The following is an 18,305-nucleotide window of genomic DNA, read 5'->3' as shown; positions in this document are numbered from 1 at the left end:
ACTAAGGCAGGTTCTCATGCAATCATAGTCATCCTACAAAGTGGGTTCATTGTCTGGTCCTGGCCGTAATCCACAAAACACACAGAAAATTGCACATGTCAAGTTACTTTACTATTGTCCAGTGATCCACTTATCGTTCATCTATATAAGGTTTTGCAGCTGAACCTCATCTCCGAGATTGATGTGAAAACGCTTCTGGGATGAAAGTCGCCAGTTTCTTCCGGGATTTCCAGCAGCCATCTTGAGAGGCCTGGCTGTACCTAGTAGCCGTGTTGACTGAGGGACAGACGTGATCTAGAAAATGGATGAGCAAGTATCGAAAATACCACCCCTCCAGCACCCAGCCATTTGTGATCAGTAAGTTTGCGGACGACACAAAATTGGCAGGACTTGCAGATAGTGAGGAGCATTGTCAGAGGCTACAGAAGGATATAGATAGGCTGGAAATTTGGACAAAGAAATGGCAGATGGAGTTCAATCCTGATAAATGCGAAGTGATGCATTTTGGTAGAAATAATGTAGGGAGGAGCTATACGATAAATGGCAGAACCATAAAGGATGTAGATACGCAGAGGGACCTGGGTATGCAAGTGCACAGATCCTTGAAGGTGACGTCACAGGTGGAGAAGGTGGTGAAGAAGGCATATGGCATGCTTGCCTTTATAGGACGGGGCATAGAGTATAAAAGTTGGGGTCTGATGTTGCAGATGTATACAACGTTGGTTCGGCCGCATTTGGAATACTGCGTCCAGTTCTGGTCGCCACACTACCAGAAGGACGTGGAGGCTTTGGAGAGAGTACAGAGGAGGTTTACCAGGATGTTGCCTGGTATGGAGGGTCTTAGTTATGAGGAGAGATTGGGTAAACTGGGGTTGTTCTCCCTGGAAAGACGGAGGATGAGGGGAGACTTAATAGAGGTGTATAAAATTATGAAAGGCATAGATAGGGTGAACGGTGGGAAGCTTTTCCCTAGGTCGGTGGTGACGTTCACGAGGGGTCATAGGTTCAAGGTGAAGGGGGGGAGGTTTAACACAGATATCAGAAGGACATATTTTACACAGAGGGTGGTGGGGGCCTGGAATGCGCTGCCAGGCAAGGTGGTGGAGGCGGACACACTGGGAACATTTAAGACTTATCTAGATAGCCACATGAACGGAGTGGGAATGGAGGGATACAAAAGAATGGTCTAGTTTGGACCAGGGAGTGGCACGGGCTTGGAGGGCCAAAGGGCCTGTTCCTGTGCTGTATTGTTCTTTGTGACTTCTCAATGTATAGAGTTCCTCTGTACTTTCATTTTCCTGTTGACATACTCTGATCTCATATACAGAATATGGTATATGGTTACACGGATAATTTAGCAGAATTTTTCTGCCCTGTGGAATTGTATTCTGGCAACAATTAGGGCCAGGATAGGAATGGAGATAATAGACTTTTTAAATCAGGAGGCAATAATTCGAGCGATTCCCTGTTGAGTGCCAAGAATGTTAGTCATTTCAGACCTGTTTGCTCCAAGTAACTCTATATGGCCTGTTTGGTGCAAATATTTGCATATGCCTTAGAACAAGTCACTCAGCCGCCATGACAAAAGAGGGGTGATGACACTTGGAGAAAGCTTGCCAGTATGTTGATGATCAACATTAAAGCACGAGAACTCAGGTTAGATGATTGTAGTTGCAACCCACATGCAGTTTTTCTTTTTATGAGTTCTGGTGAGCAGAGTGCAGAATCTCCATGCTGAAAAAGGGACAAATCTGAAGGAAGAATCATTGGCAGTAATTGATGCCTCCTTGCGGTTGAGTATCTGCGGAGTGGTTTCTGGTCTGCTTCATGATAGTGTTAGCGCAGAAACCAGCTCAATTGAAAATGGACCATAGCTTAAATTTGAGAGTCTTATGATGCGTAAAAATCTGCATTTTTACATTTTGTACAAGTTACATAGACAGCAACCTGCAAAATAGATTTTATTCTTTGGCCAATGTGATTACAAATATAAAATTATTCAAACCATCAAGTCTGGTAACCCTTCATTTTTTGAGAGGTTGTTTGTTAGCCTTTGGTCAAATGTTAAGTTTGCAGTCACCCATCCAGTCATCTACACTACATTCTCCCTCCTAACAATCTACACAGTTACCTGCAGTCAGCTACTTATATCCATAGAGCCACTCACTAAACAGAAATCCAATCAATTATCCACCTACACACACCCAATTAATTAGTCTTACGCCTACATCTTCATTCACTTATTACCTCTGTATCACTCTCACACCCACACAGTCCTCCTCTGCAGGCGCATGATGAAGAAATGCAAATACATTATTCACAATGTGATTACCGACATTCAAATCTCTAGCCATGAACAAAATTGTGTTCATCTGAAGTGAGGTATATATCCAACTGTGATATTTTATTCTGAAGGCCTTTTTTGAAAAGGTCCTCTATAAATATGCAGGTTCTGAAACAATTTTTCAGTTTACTTATTGATAGTACAGCAATTAATTGCTAGAACAGTAGCAAAACATTTGTGTCATGAGACGTGGCAGATTCTTGCTTTCTTGCTGGTATACTGGGTTTTGTATATAACCTGTACTGTAAATTTGTTAGTGTTTTCAAGGAGGCTCGTCCCACCCAAACTGGTGATGGACAGAGTCATTCCTAATGGAAATTGGAACTAAATATCATAGGAGGGGAGCAAGAATCTTCAGCTGGCTCCTACAATCCGGTTGCCAGGTGACTGGAGCAGGCTGGTACCCTTGCCCTCTAGCCCAACCTGGAACCACGTGCGGCTTAAGGCCCCATGTCCTGGAACTACCTACAGCTCGAGAAGTGACATCTGGGAATCGGGTGTAGCTCGAGGAGCCACGTCCTGGAATCAGGTATAGCTCAAGGATCTATGATCTGGAACCATGTGTATCTAAAGGAGCAACGTCCCGGATCCATGTGGTTGCATGTCGTGGACGCATGTGCAGCTCGTGGAGTCGCGTCCTGGGGAGCGCGTGCAGCTCGTGGAGTCGCGTCCTGGGGAGCGCGTGCAGCTCGTGGAGTCGCGTCCTGGGGAGCGCGTGCAGCTCGTGGAGTCGCGTCCTGGGGAGCGCGTGCAGCTCGTGGAGTCGCGTCCTGGGGAGCGCGTGCAGCTCGTGGAGTCGTGTCCTGGGGAGCGCGTGCAGCTCGTGGAGCCGCGTCCTGGGGAGCGCGTGGAGCCGCGTCCTGGGGGGCGCGTGCAGCTCGTGGAGCCGCGTCCTGGGGGGCACGTGCAGCATGGGGAGCCACGTCCTGGGGGGCGCGTGCAGCGCGTGCCGCATCCTGGGGAGCGCGGGAGCCACATCCTGGGGGGGCACGTGCAGTTCGGGGAGCCGCGTCCTGGGGGGCGCGTGCAGCTCGGGGAGCCGCGTCCTGGGGGGCGCGTGCAGCTCGGGGAGCCGCGTCCTGGGGGGCGCGTGCAGCTCGGGGAGCCGCGTCCTGGGGGGCGCGTGCAGCTTGGGGAGCCGCGTCCTGGGGGGCACGTGCAGAAACTGAACTACTTAATCATCACCCCATCTGCCCAGAAGAAGTGGTGCTTTTGAATTATTTTAAAGTAGGCTGTAGTGTGTTTCCCCAAACCCTCCATTTGTGCAATCCAATTTACTAATAAATCACCAAAAACTCTCATTATGATTCACTCAGAATATTAGTTTGTTCACATTCAAACTGGGGGTGGGGGGGTGTTGGGATAGTGTTCATAACCTCATCATACTCGCATACATATACAGTAAGGGGAGATGGAAAAGAGGAAAATTTATAACTATGGGCAACAGCAATTGAAAAAATACACTCGTACATGAATACTAATTCATGTAATTTCCTGAGTCCAAGTCTAGTGGGTGTTTCCTTTGCGGCAGAGTTCAGTCCACACGGGTTTCCGGTTGGAGAGACCATGAGAGTCCTCAACGAATGACAGTGCAGCACAATGCAGTTTCTGCATTTAGACCATCTGGTAGGCAATGATCAGGATTTTTAAAATAAAACGGGCTTTGAAGAGTAGAGAAATGGTAGCTAGCTGCTCACTCAGCTGGGAGCTGCTGGAGTTAGAATCATAGAATCCTTTAGTGCAGAAGAGAGGCCATTTGGCCCATCAAGTCTGCACCGACCACAAACCCACCTAGTCTCCCTGATACTAAGGGGCAATTTAACATGGCCAATCCACCTAACCAACACACCTTTGGACTGTGGGAGAAAACCGGAGCACCCGGAAGAAACCCATGCAGATACTGAGCGAATGTGCAAACTCCACACACAGCGACCCGAGGCCGGAATTGAACCCTGGTCCCTGGTGCCGTGAGGCAGCAATGCTAACCACTGTGCCACCGTGCTGCCCAGTTCTTTCCAGTTGACGTCAAATCAGCTATCTGAAGGTTTCTCCATTCTCAAAAGAGTATGGGGATTTCAAAATGATCACGAGTCATGTGACCTCCTTTCTCGATGTGGAGATGCCGGCGTTGGACTGAGGTAAACACAGTAAGAAGTTTCACAACACCAGGTTAAAGTCCAACAGGTTTATTTGGTAGCAAAAGCCACTATTTGTAACCCCCACAGAGTGTCACACTATTTGTAACCCCCACAGAGTTTCACTGGCTGTCTTGTCTGGAGACAATACACATCTTTTTAGCCTGTCTTGATGCTCTCTCCACTCACGTTGTTTTGTTTCTTAAAGACTTGATTAGCTGTAAGTATTCGCATTCCAACCATTATTCATGTAAATTAAGTCTGTGTCTTTATATGCCCTGTTTGTGAACAGAATTCCCACTCACCTGAAGAAGGGGCTTGGAGCTCCGAAAGCTTGTGTGGCTTTTGCTACCAAATAAACCTGTTGGACTTTAACCTGGTGTTGTTAAACTTCTTACTGTGTTTACCTCCTTTCTCCACAGTGATATCAAAAGGATGTTTATCTTGCCTGGGACTTGCTTTGGTTTCAGGATTAATAATGTCCCAGGCATTAGCTTTTGAAAGTGTTACCATCCATAATGAGGTATTTCTATCGGAAAGTCATTGTTTAGGCAGACCCTTTGACTCCAGTAGGTGGTAAGCTTATCATGCTGCAAATGATACCCATTGTCCCCTCAATAGTCCCCCTTTGAAATGGACCTGGGCAGTCCCAGGTGTGAAGTGGAGCTGTTAACAACTCTGCGGGGATAACAAGTTTTGATATGCAAGTTTTACTTCTTTTTGTTCCTTACAAATGAGGATGAGATTTTTCTGTTATTGAAACTCGTGTTGGTTGCTTCTAGAACAAAGGGCCAATGCTGAAGTTGTTTGACTTGTTGCAGCCATCTTTTTTGTTTAGCAGAATGTCAATTTTAAAAATAGCAAAATAACATTTTGTTACATTTCTTTTAATTTCTTATTGACGTAACAGAAGATTGGTGGAAAAACCCATTGTGCTGGAAACTAGGATGACTGAAAGACAAGTACAATATAACTTTGCAAATTTAAACATCAATTTAAAACCTAAATGAATATTTCTCATCAGTAATTATTGTTGAGCAAAGCAATGGATGTTAGGGAACTTGGGGAAATAAATAGTGGTGTCTTGAGGAGTGTACATATTACAGAGAAGGAGGTGTTGGACGTCTTAAAGCGCATCAAGGTAGATAAATCCTCGGGACCTGGTGAAATGTATCCTAGGACATTGTGGGAGGCTAGAGAGGAAATTGCGGGTCCCCTAGCCGAGATATTTGAATCATTGATCATCACAGGTGAGGTGCCTGAAGATTGAAGAGTGGCAAATGTTGTGTCTTTGTTTAAAAAGGGCTGCAGGGAAAAGCCTGGGAACTACAGGCCAGTGAGCCTCTCATCTGTGGTGGGTACGTTGTTGGAAGGTATTTTGAGGGACAGGATCTACAGGCATTTAGGGATGCAAGGACTGATTAGGGACAGTCAGCATGGCTTTGTGAGTGGAAAATCATGTCTCACAAATTTCAGTTTTTTAAGGGGGTAACCAAGAAGGTAGATAAGTTGATGTTGTCTACATGGACTTTAGCAAGGCCTTTGACAAGGTACTGCATGGTAGGTTGTTGCATAAGGTTACATCTCACGGGATGCAGGGTGAGGTAGCTAAATGGATACAAAATTGGCTTCATGACAGAAGCCAGAGGGTGGTTGTAGAGGATTGTTTTTCAAACTGGAGGCCTGTGACCAGCGGTGTGCCTCAGGGATCAGTGCTGGGTCCACTGTTATTTGTCATTGATATTAATGATTTGGATGAGAATATAGGAGGCATGGTTAGTAAGTTTGCAGATGACACCAAGATTGGTGGCATAGTGGACAGTGAAGAAAGTTATCTCCGATTGCAATGGGATTTTGATCAATTGGGCCAGTGGGCTGACGAATGGCAGATAAATGCGAGGTGATGCATTTTGGTAGATTGAACCAGGGTAGGACGTACTCAGTTAATGGTAGGGCATTGGGGAGAGTTACAGAACAAAGAGACCTAGGGGTACATGTTTATAGCTCCTTGAAAGTGGAGTCACAGGTGGACAGAGTGGTGAAGAAGGCATTCGGCATGCTTGGTTTCATCAGTCAGAACATTGAATACAGGAGTTGGGACGTCTTGTTGAAGTTGGACAAGACATTGGTAAGGCCACTTTTTTTGCTCAGAGACTCTAGGTATGAACTTGGAATACTGTGTCCAGTTGTGGTCACCCTATTATAGAAAGGATATTATTAAACTAGAAAGAGTGCAGAAAAGATTTACTAGGATGCTACCGGGACTTGATGGTTTGGGTTATAAGGAGAGGCTGGACAGACTGGGACTTTTTTCTCTGGAGCATAGGAGGCTGAGGAGTGATCTTATAGAAGTCTTTAAAATAATGAGGGGCACAGATCAGCTAGGTAGTCAATATCTTTTCCCAAAAGTAGGGGAGTCTAAAACTAGAGGGCACAGGTTTAAGGTGAGAGGGGAGAAATACAAAAGGGTCCAGAGGGGCAATTTTTTCAGAGGATGGTGAGTGTCTGGAACAAGCTGCCAGAGGTAGTAGTAGAGGCGGGTACAATGTTGCCTTTTAAAAAGCATTTAGATAATGACATGGATAAGATGGGTATAGAGGGATATGGGCCAAATGTAGGCAATTGGGATTAGTTTAGGGGTTTAAAAAAAAGGGCGGCATGGACAAGTTGGGCTGAGGGGCCTGTTTCCATGCTGTAAACCTCTAAAACCTAACACACTGGCATAATAGAAATAGCATAGCATTATCTTCTGTAAGCCCATGACATGAAGACTACATATAATTTAATGTATTGATAAATGTGATTTAGTCCTTATTCTTAATTCAGGAAATCCCTTTTTTTACAGTAATATATTGACGTCATCAATACACTTCAAAGCGATTCCTTCTGAAACACTTTTGCATCTTTTCTGGAGAAACCTGATTGTGTAATTGAAGTATAGATTTTTCTAACTTTGAAGTTCAACCAAAACAAATGTGATATTTAGGTTACATTATGGTATTGTGTTTAGTGTACATATTGTACTTTTTTAGGAAAATTCTTGCCTAATGGCAGCCATAATTGCAATCTATGATGCACATTATTCTGCATTGTAACACACACCAAGCATCAGAAAAGGAGTGTATTTGAGAATTTATTACATCCTTCACGTAAATTAAGTTGATAGCATTTTTATCCTGAACACAAGGATTTGACATTCATTTAAGTTGCTTTAGGGTGAAAAATGTGGCTGATATATTTTACTTATAGCCCAGTAGCAGATTTCAGATATTGTTCTCTTTGGTGTTTAGACTACACTTCAAAGTGTATTGTGTAGTATAGTAAGTATTCCCTGGTTTCCACAATGTACTTCAGTCTGAAGTGGTGGTGGGGGGCAGTGGGAAGAACTAAAAATAGACTACTTTGAGATCTGTTTTTTGGGAGAATGGGGAAACTCATTCATGGTCAGGAAATTAGCAATATTGGCTTTTTCAGTTTGAATTACTGTTTCAAAATGTTGAATCATCTACATATACCCTCCCCCTTTTTAACTTTCCACCATCTGTATCATTTAACCAGCAAGGTAAACCAATCTCCATACCTGCCAATTCTACATTTTTTTGCTCAGAGACTCTAGGTATGAACATCATAAAAGGGAAGGTCAAAGTGATAGTTTTTGTTTTTCAGAAATGTGAATGTTGATTATCAGTTGATCTACCTGGTGTCCTTGCTGGGAATTGCCAAATTTCATGGTTATAGGTAGCACATTGAAGTGTGAAGCAAATTGAAGGCTCATGGGGCTGAATTATTATAATTATTAAACATTAATACATATAAATTTAGGATGTATTCTTTAAGGTTAGAAGGTTGATTGGCGATGTAATTGAGGTGTTTGAAATGATAAAAGGATCCAATAAATTAGATATAGAGCAGTTATTTCCTCTGGTGTAGGAATCCATAACAAACAAATACAATCTTTAAACGAGAGCTGGACCATCCAGGAGTGAAAAAAGGAAGTATTTATCCATAAATTCGTGGTGGAAATGTGGGATGTCCTCCCCCAAAAATGCAGTTATGCTGGATAATTGAAATTTTCAATACTGCGATAGACAGATCAGATGTTTTATTAGAGGAGAGTATTGGGGAATATTAATTAAGGGCACATAAATGGAGTTGGAAGTATGTGATTTAGTTGAATGGTGGAATAGCTTCAAGAATCTGAATGGGCTACTCCTTTTCCATTGTTCCTAATTTCTATATGTCCTACCATTTTCATTCCTTTTGTTTATCTTGTGCTCTTAATTCTACTGTTTCCTGTTAATATCTTTTATGTTTTGTTGATCTGTTAATCCTGATTTTTATTTTATTTCGCAATGTTTTCTCATGGTTTTTCAGGTTTCCTTTCCTTACCCTCTCCTATGGACAGGTTCTTCTACCACTAAGATTGTAATTGGTGAGATTTTTGACATTCTTATTCATTACTGTAATAGAGTGGACTTTACTCAGAAGCCACAATTCTCAGTTACACTGCATCTAGAATTCTTAGCAGGAAGGCAATGCTTCATCAAATCTGGAAGCCTAACTAGGTAGCTTTTGTCATGGCCACAGGAATAAGAAAAAACTGACTTCAAAAATTAATGGAAAAATTAGTCATGTATTTAAAGGATTAATTGCAACGGTTAAGATCCATTTCTTTTTAAGGGAAAATCTGTCTGTAACATAAACAAGCCCATCTGATAGCTACCTCATATTGATACAACATTTCTAAGTATGAGTCATACATTATAACTAAACAGACCCTTACATGGATAAAAATACCTTGCTTCAAACACTATCAATTCCAGCGTTGTTAAAGGTTGTTTTTTTTTTTCTGGTCAAGAGGCAGTCTTGGGGTATGGAATTTCTAACCAAGGGTCGTCTTGATGGAAATAAAACATGTAAAACTCCATTGCTGCAACTGGGGCTTTTTTTTCACAACAAATTTCAAAATATAAAATCTTTTAGTGAAGTCCTGTGAGATGTTGTGAAGGTGAAGGCCCATGACGTTAAAGGTAAAGGTTACTTGATTGGAGGGTTAGCTGAACGATTAGAAAGTAGAGTTTAGGGGAAAAGTAATTATGCAGTCAGCGGAATGCCACGTAGACTTGAATCATTTCTTGTTCTCCATACAAATAAATGATCTAGATATGGGAAAAGAACTATATCAAAATGTGCTGATGATGCTAAATTGAGGATGTGAAAAATTGTAAAGAAGAATGCAGATGGTATAGGAGAACATACATAAAGCGAAATATATACCAAATGTAGGTAAATATGATAAAAGCAAATTACTGCAAATGCCAGAATCTGAAACAAAAACAGAAAATGCTGGAAAATCTCAGCAGGTAGCTCTAATGAAGAGTCATCCAGACTCGAAACGTTAGTTCTGTTCTGTTCTCCACAGATGCTGTTAGACCTGTTGAGATTTTCCAGCATTTTTTTGTAAATATGATGATGTACGTTTGGAGGGTTGCAGCAGAAACCGAAAATAAAAACAAAGTATAATAGCAAATTTCTCAGTAATGTGGCAGGACAGAAAGATCTAGTGGGATAGAGATAAGATTGTTAGTGTGAAAATCAATAAAAAGGGGAAATGGGAGTTTATATTTGATGGCCTTGAATGTAAAAGCAAAAGGTGATAAATGTCTATAAGACATTGGTTAGGATGCCTTTCGGGTATAATGTCAAATTTTGAGCATTCTGTTATCAGAAGAATATATGAATTGTGGAAAAGGTGAGCTGTTGATTCATTGGCATGTTACAAGAGATTGGATTATATAGTTCTTAGACTTAAAAAATTGAGGGCCAAATTTAGTAGAGCCAGAAGTTATGGAGGGCAGGCACTAATTATTGCTCAAAATTATCTAGAAGATTGAGAGAATAAATGGTAAAAGATGAAGAATTAGCAAAGCATAAATGCAGAATTTGTGGTAAAAACAAAAAGGGGGGATTACTAGGCAGTAAAATTGTTTAATCCAAGTAGTTTTAAAACTGAGTCAATTACAATATTAAACAGGAAATAAAATGAGAAAAATATTGAAGAGCGCAAACATATGAACCAGGAGCAGGAGTAGGCTATTTAGTCCCTTGAGCCTTCTCCGCCATTTAATACGATCATGGCTGATCTGATTTTTAACCTCAACTTCACGTTCCCGCCTACCCCGATAACCTTCCATCCCCTTGCTTATCAAGAATATATTTAGCTGTTCTTAAAAATGTTCAAAGACTCTGTTTCCACCACCTTTTGAGGAAGAGTTCCAAAGACTGACAACCCTCAGGGAAAATAATTCTCATCTCTGTCTTAAATGGGTGATCTCTAGTTCTAGATTGTCCCACAAAGGGAAACTTCTTTACATCCACTATGTCAGAACCCATCAGGATTTTGTTTGTTATAATTAAGGTGACTTTTGCTCTTCTAAACATCAGAGGATACAAACCTAGCTTGTCCCACCTTTCCTCATAAGATAAACCTACAATTCCAGGTGTTAGTCTAATAAACTTTCTCAAAACAGCTTCCAATGCATTTACATCCTTCCTTAAATAAGGAGACCAACACTGTACATGGTACTCCTGATGTGGTCTCACTAATGCGCTGTATAACTGAAGCATAACCTCTATTTTTGTATTCAGTTCCCCTCATAATAAATCATAATGTTCTATCAATGTCCCTAATTACTCAAAGAAAAAGAACAATACAGCACAGGAACAGGCCCTTCGGCCCTCCAAGCCTGCGCCGCTCATGTGCCCACTAGACCATTCTTTTGTATCCCCCTATTCCCAGTCTGTTCATGTGGTTATCTAGATAAGTCTTATACGGTCCCAGCGTGTCCGCCTCAATCACCTTGCTTGGCAGTGCATTCCAGGCCCCCACCACCCTCTGTGTAAAATACGTCCCCCTGACATCTGTGTTGAACCTTGCCCCCCTCACCTTGAACCCATGACCCCTTGTGTTCGTCACCTCCGACCTTGGACAAAGTTTCCCACTGTTCACTCTATCTATGCCCTTCATAATTTTATACACCTCTATTAGGTCGCCCCTCATCCTCCGTCTTTCCAGGGAGAACAACCCCAGTTTACCCAATCTCTCCTCATAGCTAAGACCCTCCATACCAAGCAACATCCTGGTAAACCTTCTCTGTACTCTCTCCTTCTGGTAGTGTGGCGACCAGAACTGGACGCAGTATTCTAAATGTGGCCTAACCATCGTTCTATGCAGCTGCAACATCATATGCCAACTTTTATATTCTATGCCCCGTCCAATAAAGGCAAGCATGCCATATGCCTCCTTGACCACCCTCTCCACCTGTGCTGCCACCTTTAAGGATCTGTGGACCCAGGTCCCTCTGTGTGTCTATACTCCTGATGGTTCTGCCATTTATTGTATAGCTTCCCCCTTACATTAGATCTACCGAAATGCATCACTTCACATTTGTCTGGATTAAATTCCATCTGCCATTTCTCCGCCCACTGTTCCAGCCTATCTATATTCTGCTGTATTCTCTGACAATGTTCATCACTATCCGCAACTCCAGCAATCTTTGTGTCGTCCGCAAACTTACTGATCACACCAGCTACACCTTCCTCCAAATATATATATATATATATATATATATTATATATATAAAAATATCAAACAGCAGAGGCCCCAGTACAAAGCCCTGCGGAACACCACTAGTCACAGACCTCCAACCAGAAAAAGACCCCTCCACTGCTACCCTCTGTCTTCTATGGCTAAGCCAGTTCTCCACCCATCTAGCTAGCTCACCTTTTATCCCGTGCACCAGCCTGCCATGAGGGACCTTGTCAAACGCTTTACTAAAATCCATATAGACGACATCCACAGCCCTTCCCTCGTCAATTGTTTTTGTCACCTCCTCAAAAAACTCAACCAAATTTGTGAAGCATGACCTCCCTCGTATAAAACCATGCTGTCTATCACTAATGAGATTATTCAGTTCTAAATGCGCGTATATCCTATCTCTAAGAATCTTCTCCAACAATTTCCCTACCACGGACGTCAAGCTCACCGGCCTATAATTACCCGGGTTATCCTTGCTACCCTTCTTAAATAACGGGACCATATTTGCTATCCTCCAATCCTCTGGGACCTCACCTGTGTCCAGTGAAGAGACAAAGATTTCTGTTAGAGGGCCAGCAATTTCATCTCTTGCCTCCCTGAGGAGTCTAGGATAGATGCCATCTGGCCCTGGGGATTTGTCTGTCTTTAATGTTTCCTAAAAAACCTAACACTTCCTTGTAATTGAGATTTTTTTCTAACAGGTCAACATGTCCCTCTCCTTTGTGAATTACTCGCTGTAATATTTACTTTCATACTAACCTTTTGCAATTCATGGTAGTAGGACACCCAGGTCCCTATGCTTCTTGGAGTTCTGCAATCTCTTAACATTTAAATAATATGCTCTTCTTATTCTTTATGCCAAAATGGGCAATTTCACATTTTCCCACATTATACTCCATTTGTCAGATCTTTGTCCACTCATGTAACCCATTTATATCCCTTTGTAGCATACAGGAAAATGGGGTTACAGTCGAGGACTCCAGGAAGGGAAACTTAGCCCACGCAAGATGAACTTTTTGTCCCCAAGGTTCTTTGAAAATATCTTTTGCAGGATTTTATAAACCGTTTGGTTGTAATCATCTGATGTCAGCTAGCCTGTTGCGTTTGTTAAGCTAGTCACATTTGGATTGACATTCTCATTAAGGAAGCATTTTTAGATCGGGTGGACTCTCAGAGGCTTTTTCCCAGGGTGGAAATGTCTGCTACGAGAGGATACAGGTTTAAGGTGCTGGGGGGTAGGTACAGGGGAGATGTTAGGGGTAAGTTTTTCACAGAGGGTGGTGGGCGTGTGGAATCGGCTGCCGTCAGTGGTGGTGGAGGCGAACTCAATAGGGACTTTTAAGAGATTCCTGGATGAGTACATGGAGCTTAATAGGATGGAGGGTTATAGGTAGGTCTAGAAGGTAGGGATGTGCTTGGCACAACTTGTGGGCCGAAGGGCCTGTTTGTGCTGAAGTTTTTCGATGTTCTATGTTCTAAATTCAAATTAATTTGCTGATGGTGACTTAATGTGTGGTTATAAAAAGCTCATGCTACTGTTTGTATTTTAATCTGCTAATCTACATGAAGGACATGTATGTCATGTTGCCTATCAAACACATTTCTGACTGTCTCAAATATTGCAGTCATATGAACCATGCTGATTTGCTGAAATATAGATCAATAATATGAATCGTGAATAAAACCAATTAATTGATTGTGTAGTATTATAAATCCTGCAGAGGCCATCTATAAGACCTTCCTATTAATTTTAGTCTCACTTTTATGTAAGCGTTTACTGCTGAAAATTGCAGTGCAAGATTTCTATTCAATTTTGCTACATCAATTAGAGTTCAGTGGTTTAATATAATTCTGTATGCCATAAGCATGCCCACCCTCCCTCCCAAATGCACTGTGTATCCTACACACACTTCACCATCCCCATCCCCTCATTGTACACCCCCTCACCCCTTCTGCTCTGTAGTTCAAAATCCCCCTCTGTGCTCTGCTTCCAGTTTTGGCATGGACGAAGCATCACATCAGTGCTGCAGATCCCAATAATTACATGAAGTTACTGAAAAAATCAGCGAACTACACAATCTGTTAGCAGAAAACATGAATATTTTGGAACAGGTCAAGTGTAATATGTGTTGAATCTGAGTTAATTCCAATGCCTGTTTGAAACATGTCATTTGTTTTTTATTTTTTTGAGAGAACTTGGGATCATTTTACTTTCTCCCAGTGATCCCACTGAAATACCACAAATGGATACACCTTGAATGAATAATAGCCTTTTCCTATATTTTTCTCTGCTTGGGTCCAACTGCTGCTTGGTGGGTAATGTTGGCTTCTGTGTGTTTTCTCACCATATCTTCAACTAATTATGTAGAACTACATTTTTAAAAATTGAATTGGTATCTTAGAATTGGACTTTTTTCCCCCTTTGTGTTCTAATTTCCTTCTCACCCTGTTTTCCCCTCCCTGGTCTTCAGTATGCACATATACTGTGTGTCATAATTGCACAGGTGCCAAGTGGTTGTTCTTTGTGTATGAGCCAGGATGGCAAATTTCAGTTGACTTGTCAATTGCAGGAGCTGATACAGTCAGATTGGATCTTACCTTTATCTGATGACTAAACAATGTGCAAGGAATATGATTAATTTAACCTTCTTCACTTGAGTACCTCAACTGATCAGTTAGCTCAGCACTATTTGGACTTGGATCTCCTGGAGTCGTCTCTTAAATTTTTTTCGATTCCATATCATTTCAGACTGAATATGATCCTTGTCAAAGAAAAGGTCATGATGCAAGAAGTTGAACCGACTACATGTACAATGGTCACTAGGTGGAGCCAGTGCATTAATGTTTTTAATAATTAAAAAGATGTTTGGAAAAAGATCAAATAGAATGGGAAAACTGATGGAAATTAAAATTCTCCTCTCCATATATAGCTTGTGAGAGATTATAGAATCGACATATGATGGTGGTGGACCAAACCTTTATTTTACCACATCCTACAAAATTGATATTTCTAAAATGAAAGCAAATGAGAACAATATCTTTTGTGATCAACGATCATGTGTGGGAAATAGATTTCTGGAAAAACAATTTAGTACTTTTTCGATTAAGCCCTTTACTAAAATATTCAAAAATCTATTTTAAAATGTGTTATCTTTCCTGATTCAGCTCGTTGGCCTGTGGCATATGATGTGCACAGCAATGAGTCATGATTCGTTTTGCTCATTGCCAAAGGAAATTTTTTTACAACTGTTTACTTTATAAAGGTAACCATGATTAAGGGAACTGACCCTCTATGTTTATTTGGAGAGGTGGTGGTACACTGGAGAGATGGTGGTGCAATTATATTGTCTCTGGACTGGTAATCCAGAGATTCAGGGTAATGTCCTGGGGACCTGGATTTGAATCCCGCAATAGCAGATAAAATGTTCAGTAAAACATCTGGAATTAAAAGTCTAATGATGACCATGAAACCATTGTCGAATGTCGTAAAAACCCATCTGGTTCACAAATGTTCTTTAGGGAAGGAAACCAGCCATTCTTACCTGGTCTGAGCTACATGTGACTCCAGACCCATAGTAATGTGGTTGACTCTTAGATGCCCTCTGAAATGGCCTAGAAAGACACTCAGTTGTATTCAGCCATTACAAAGAAAACAAAAAGGAATGAATCTGAACAGACCACCCGACATCGAGCTCAATACCAGAAAACACAACAGCAAACCCAGGTCTGTCAGCCCTTCAAAATCCTCCTTAAGATCTGGGGGCTTGAGCCAAAATTCGGAGTTGTTTCAGACTAGTCAATAACCTGACATAGTCCCAGACACTGTTCCTGGGTATGTCCTGTCCTACTGGCAGGACAGACTCAGCAGACGTATGGCTGCACATTGGTATACAGTCAGGAGGCGGTTGCCCTGGGAACCCTGAACATCGGCGCGGGGCTCCATGAAGTCTCATGGCATCAGGTGAAACATGGACAAGGAAACCTTCTGCTGGCTATCACGTACCGGCCCCCTCAGTTGATGAATCAGTATGTCTCCATGTTGAACACCACTTGGAGGAAGCACTCTCGGTGGGGTACTTCAATATCCATCACCAAGACCGGCTCGGTAGTACCACCACAGACCGAGCTGGCTGGGTTCTAAAGTAAGAAGTCTCACAACACCAGGTTAAAGTCCAACAGGTTTATTTGGTAGCAAATACCATATTTGCTACCAAATAAACCTGTTGGACTTTAACCTGGTGTTGTGAGACTTCTTACTGTGCTTACCCCAGTCCAATGCCGGCATCTCCACATCATGGGTTCTAAAGGACAGAGTTATTGAACTGGGACATGACAGTGGTGAGGGAATCAACAAGAGGGGCAAACACACATGACCTCATCCTCATCAACCTACCAACTACAATGCATATATCCATAACAGTCTTGGTAGGATTGACACAGTCTTTGTGAAGACAAAATCTCATCTATACATTGAGAATCTCCTCCATCATGTTGTGTGGCAAAACCAACTTGCTAAATGGGATAGACTTTGAACAGATCTAGCAACTCAAGATTGGGCATCCAGGAAGCACTGTGGACCACCATCAGCAAGAGTTTTAACAACACCAGGTTAAAGTCCAACAGGTTTATTTGGTAGCAAATGCCATTAGCTTTCGGGGTGCTGCTCCTTCGTCAGATGGAGTGGATATCTGCAGATGGTCAGATGGAGTGGATACCATCATCAGCAGCAGAATTATACTGAGCCACAATCTGTAACCTTATGGCCCGGCATCAGATTTGACAATGAAGCTTCCCCATCCTAGATTTGCCTCTTAATATTGCAAGACCTTTGACTGAAAATGCAATCAATGGTTTATCCAAAGTGTCGAGGAAAATTGGGTGAGTTTATTGCTACAGTAATTCTATTATTGTATTATGAAAATTGATATAAATAATTCAATTATTGTACTTTGAGCATCCTCAGAAGTCAAACAGGCCTAGATTAACAGCTTTATTTATTGTGTATACAAACACAAGAAGTTCTCTCTTATTAATTTGGGCTATCTTACTCTGCATTGAAATTTTAGAATGTAAAGAGTACCACCTGCTTTAGGATAAGTGAGAATGCTGGATGCTGGCATGTGAAAAGATTGGTGTTCCCATGAACTTGCAAATTAAAAGATACTTGAGGCATGATTCATTGGCCACATTACTGGATATCCATGACTGGTAGCCAGTGTTCTAATATTTTATTTATTGATTTTGTTTATCTCAATAGGATTGTGTGCAGTTAAACCAGTACAAGTTGAAAGATGAAATTGGAAAGGTGAGCATCAAGAAAACAGAATACAAAATAATTTTACATTGAAAATTTGCCCTCAAGTACTCTAAACAATGTGTCTATGCTGGTGTCTTTTCAGCTGTACTTTGATATTGAATATTAGAAATGTGAAGTAATAAATCATTGTGGTAGAGATTTTAGATACTATATCCAAACATGCAATTGCCTCCACTTTACATCTAGGAAAACTTTACTAGAGAAAATAAAAATGTATGTGGAAATTGAGCATCCAGCAATGCTCTCTCTTCCTCTTATCTAGCCTCCGCATGAACCCCCTCCACAGCGATGCAGCTGGGATAGACAATATCATGGATTGCAAGGGTAGGTTCCAATGCCCAGTGACTATCAAACTGCCTTCCCATCACTGCCGAGCTACTTAAATTTTCTTATTAACATTTGCAGCGTTTGTTGACTTTAATATTCATGTGATGAATAATTTATGGAATAGTTATCGATTAATTCTGGTGTTCAACTAAAGTAACTTCCATTTCTGTTTCCAAAAGCACCCTCTCTTGCTGACAGTGAATTAATTTTACATGTGCTTTGTGAAGCATTTGGAAATTCGCAGTGTGGTTCTAACTGATGAATTATACCACATAATTGTCTTCTGAACGTATTATGTTCTTTTGTGCAGGGTTCCTATGGAGTTGTCAAACTGGCATACAACGAAGATGATAACACCTACTATGTATGTGCTGAATGAATCAAACATTCCTCTTATTGGGTATTCTAAACCAAGAAGACCCACTGAATTATTCATATTTTATGTTGATGCAAAAAAAAGTACATCCAATTCTCATAAAAATAAGAGCAACTTAGCTACAGATACTGAAAAACATTTTTGACCTGTAAAAATGCTGTTCAATTCAAATCATCAATTAATTGATCCTAAGATATGATTGAATTGTG

The 18,305-nt window shown here is 41.5% G+C and overlaps 1 protein-coding gene across 7 annotated transcripts in view; it reads left to right on the top strand.

Moving 5' to 3' along the window:
* LOC144502998 (calcium/calmodulin-dependent protein kinase kinase 2-like) overlaps window positions 1-18,305 on the top strand; it is a 100,723-nt gene that overhangs the window by 26,505 nt on the left and 55,913 nt on the right. For all 7 annotated transcript variants that reach the window (XM_078227474.1, XM_078227472.1, XM_078227469.1 and 4 more), the window contains 2 exons: window positions 17,334-17,381; window positions 18,031-18,084. In XM_078227474.1, the coding sequence (XP_078083600.1) occupies window positions 17,334-17,381; window positions 18,031-18,084 (102 nt within the window). The remainder of the gene's footprint in view (window positions 1-17,333; window positions 17,382-18,030; window positions 18,085-18,305) is intronic.

This window comes from Mustelus asterias, chromosome 13 (assembly GCF_964213995.1).
Source record: "Mustelus asterias chromosome 13, sMusAst1.hap1.1, whole genome shotgun sequence".
Classification (NCBI taxonomy): Eukaryota; Metazoa; Chordata; class Chondrichthyes; order Carcharhiniformes; family Triakidae; genus Mustelus; species Mustelus asterias.
Note: the sequence above shows the minus strand (reverse complement) of the source record. Positions and strands in the feature narration are given on the sequence as shown.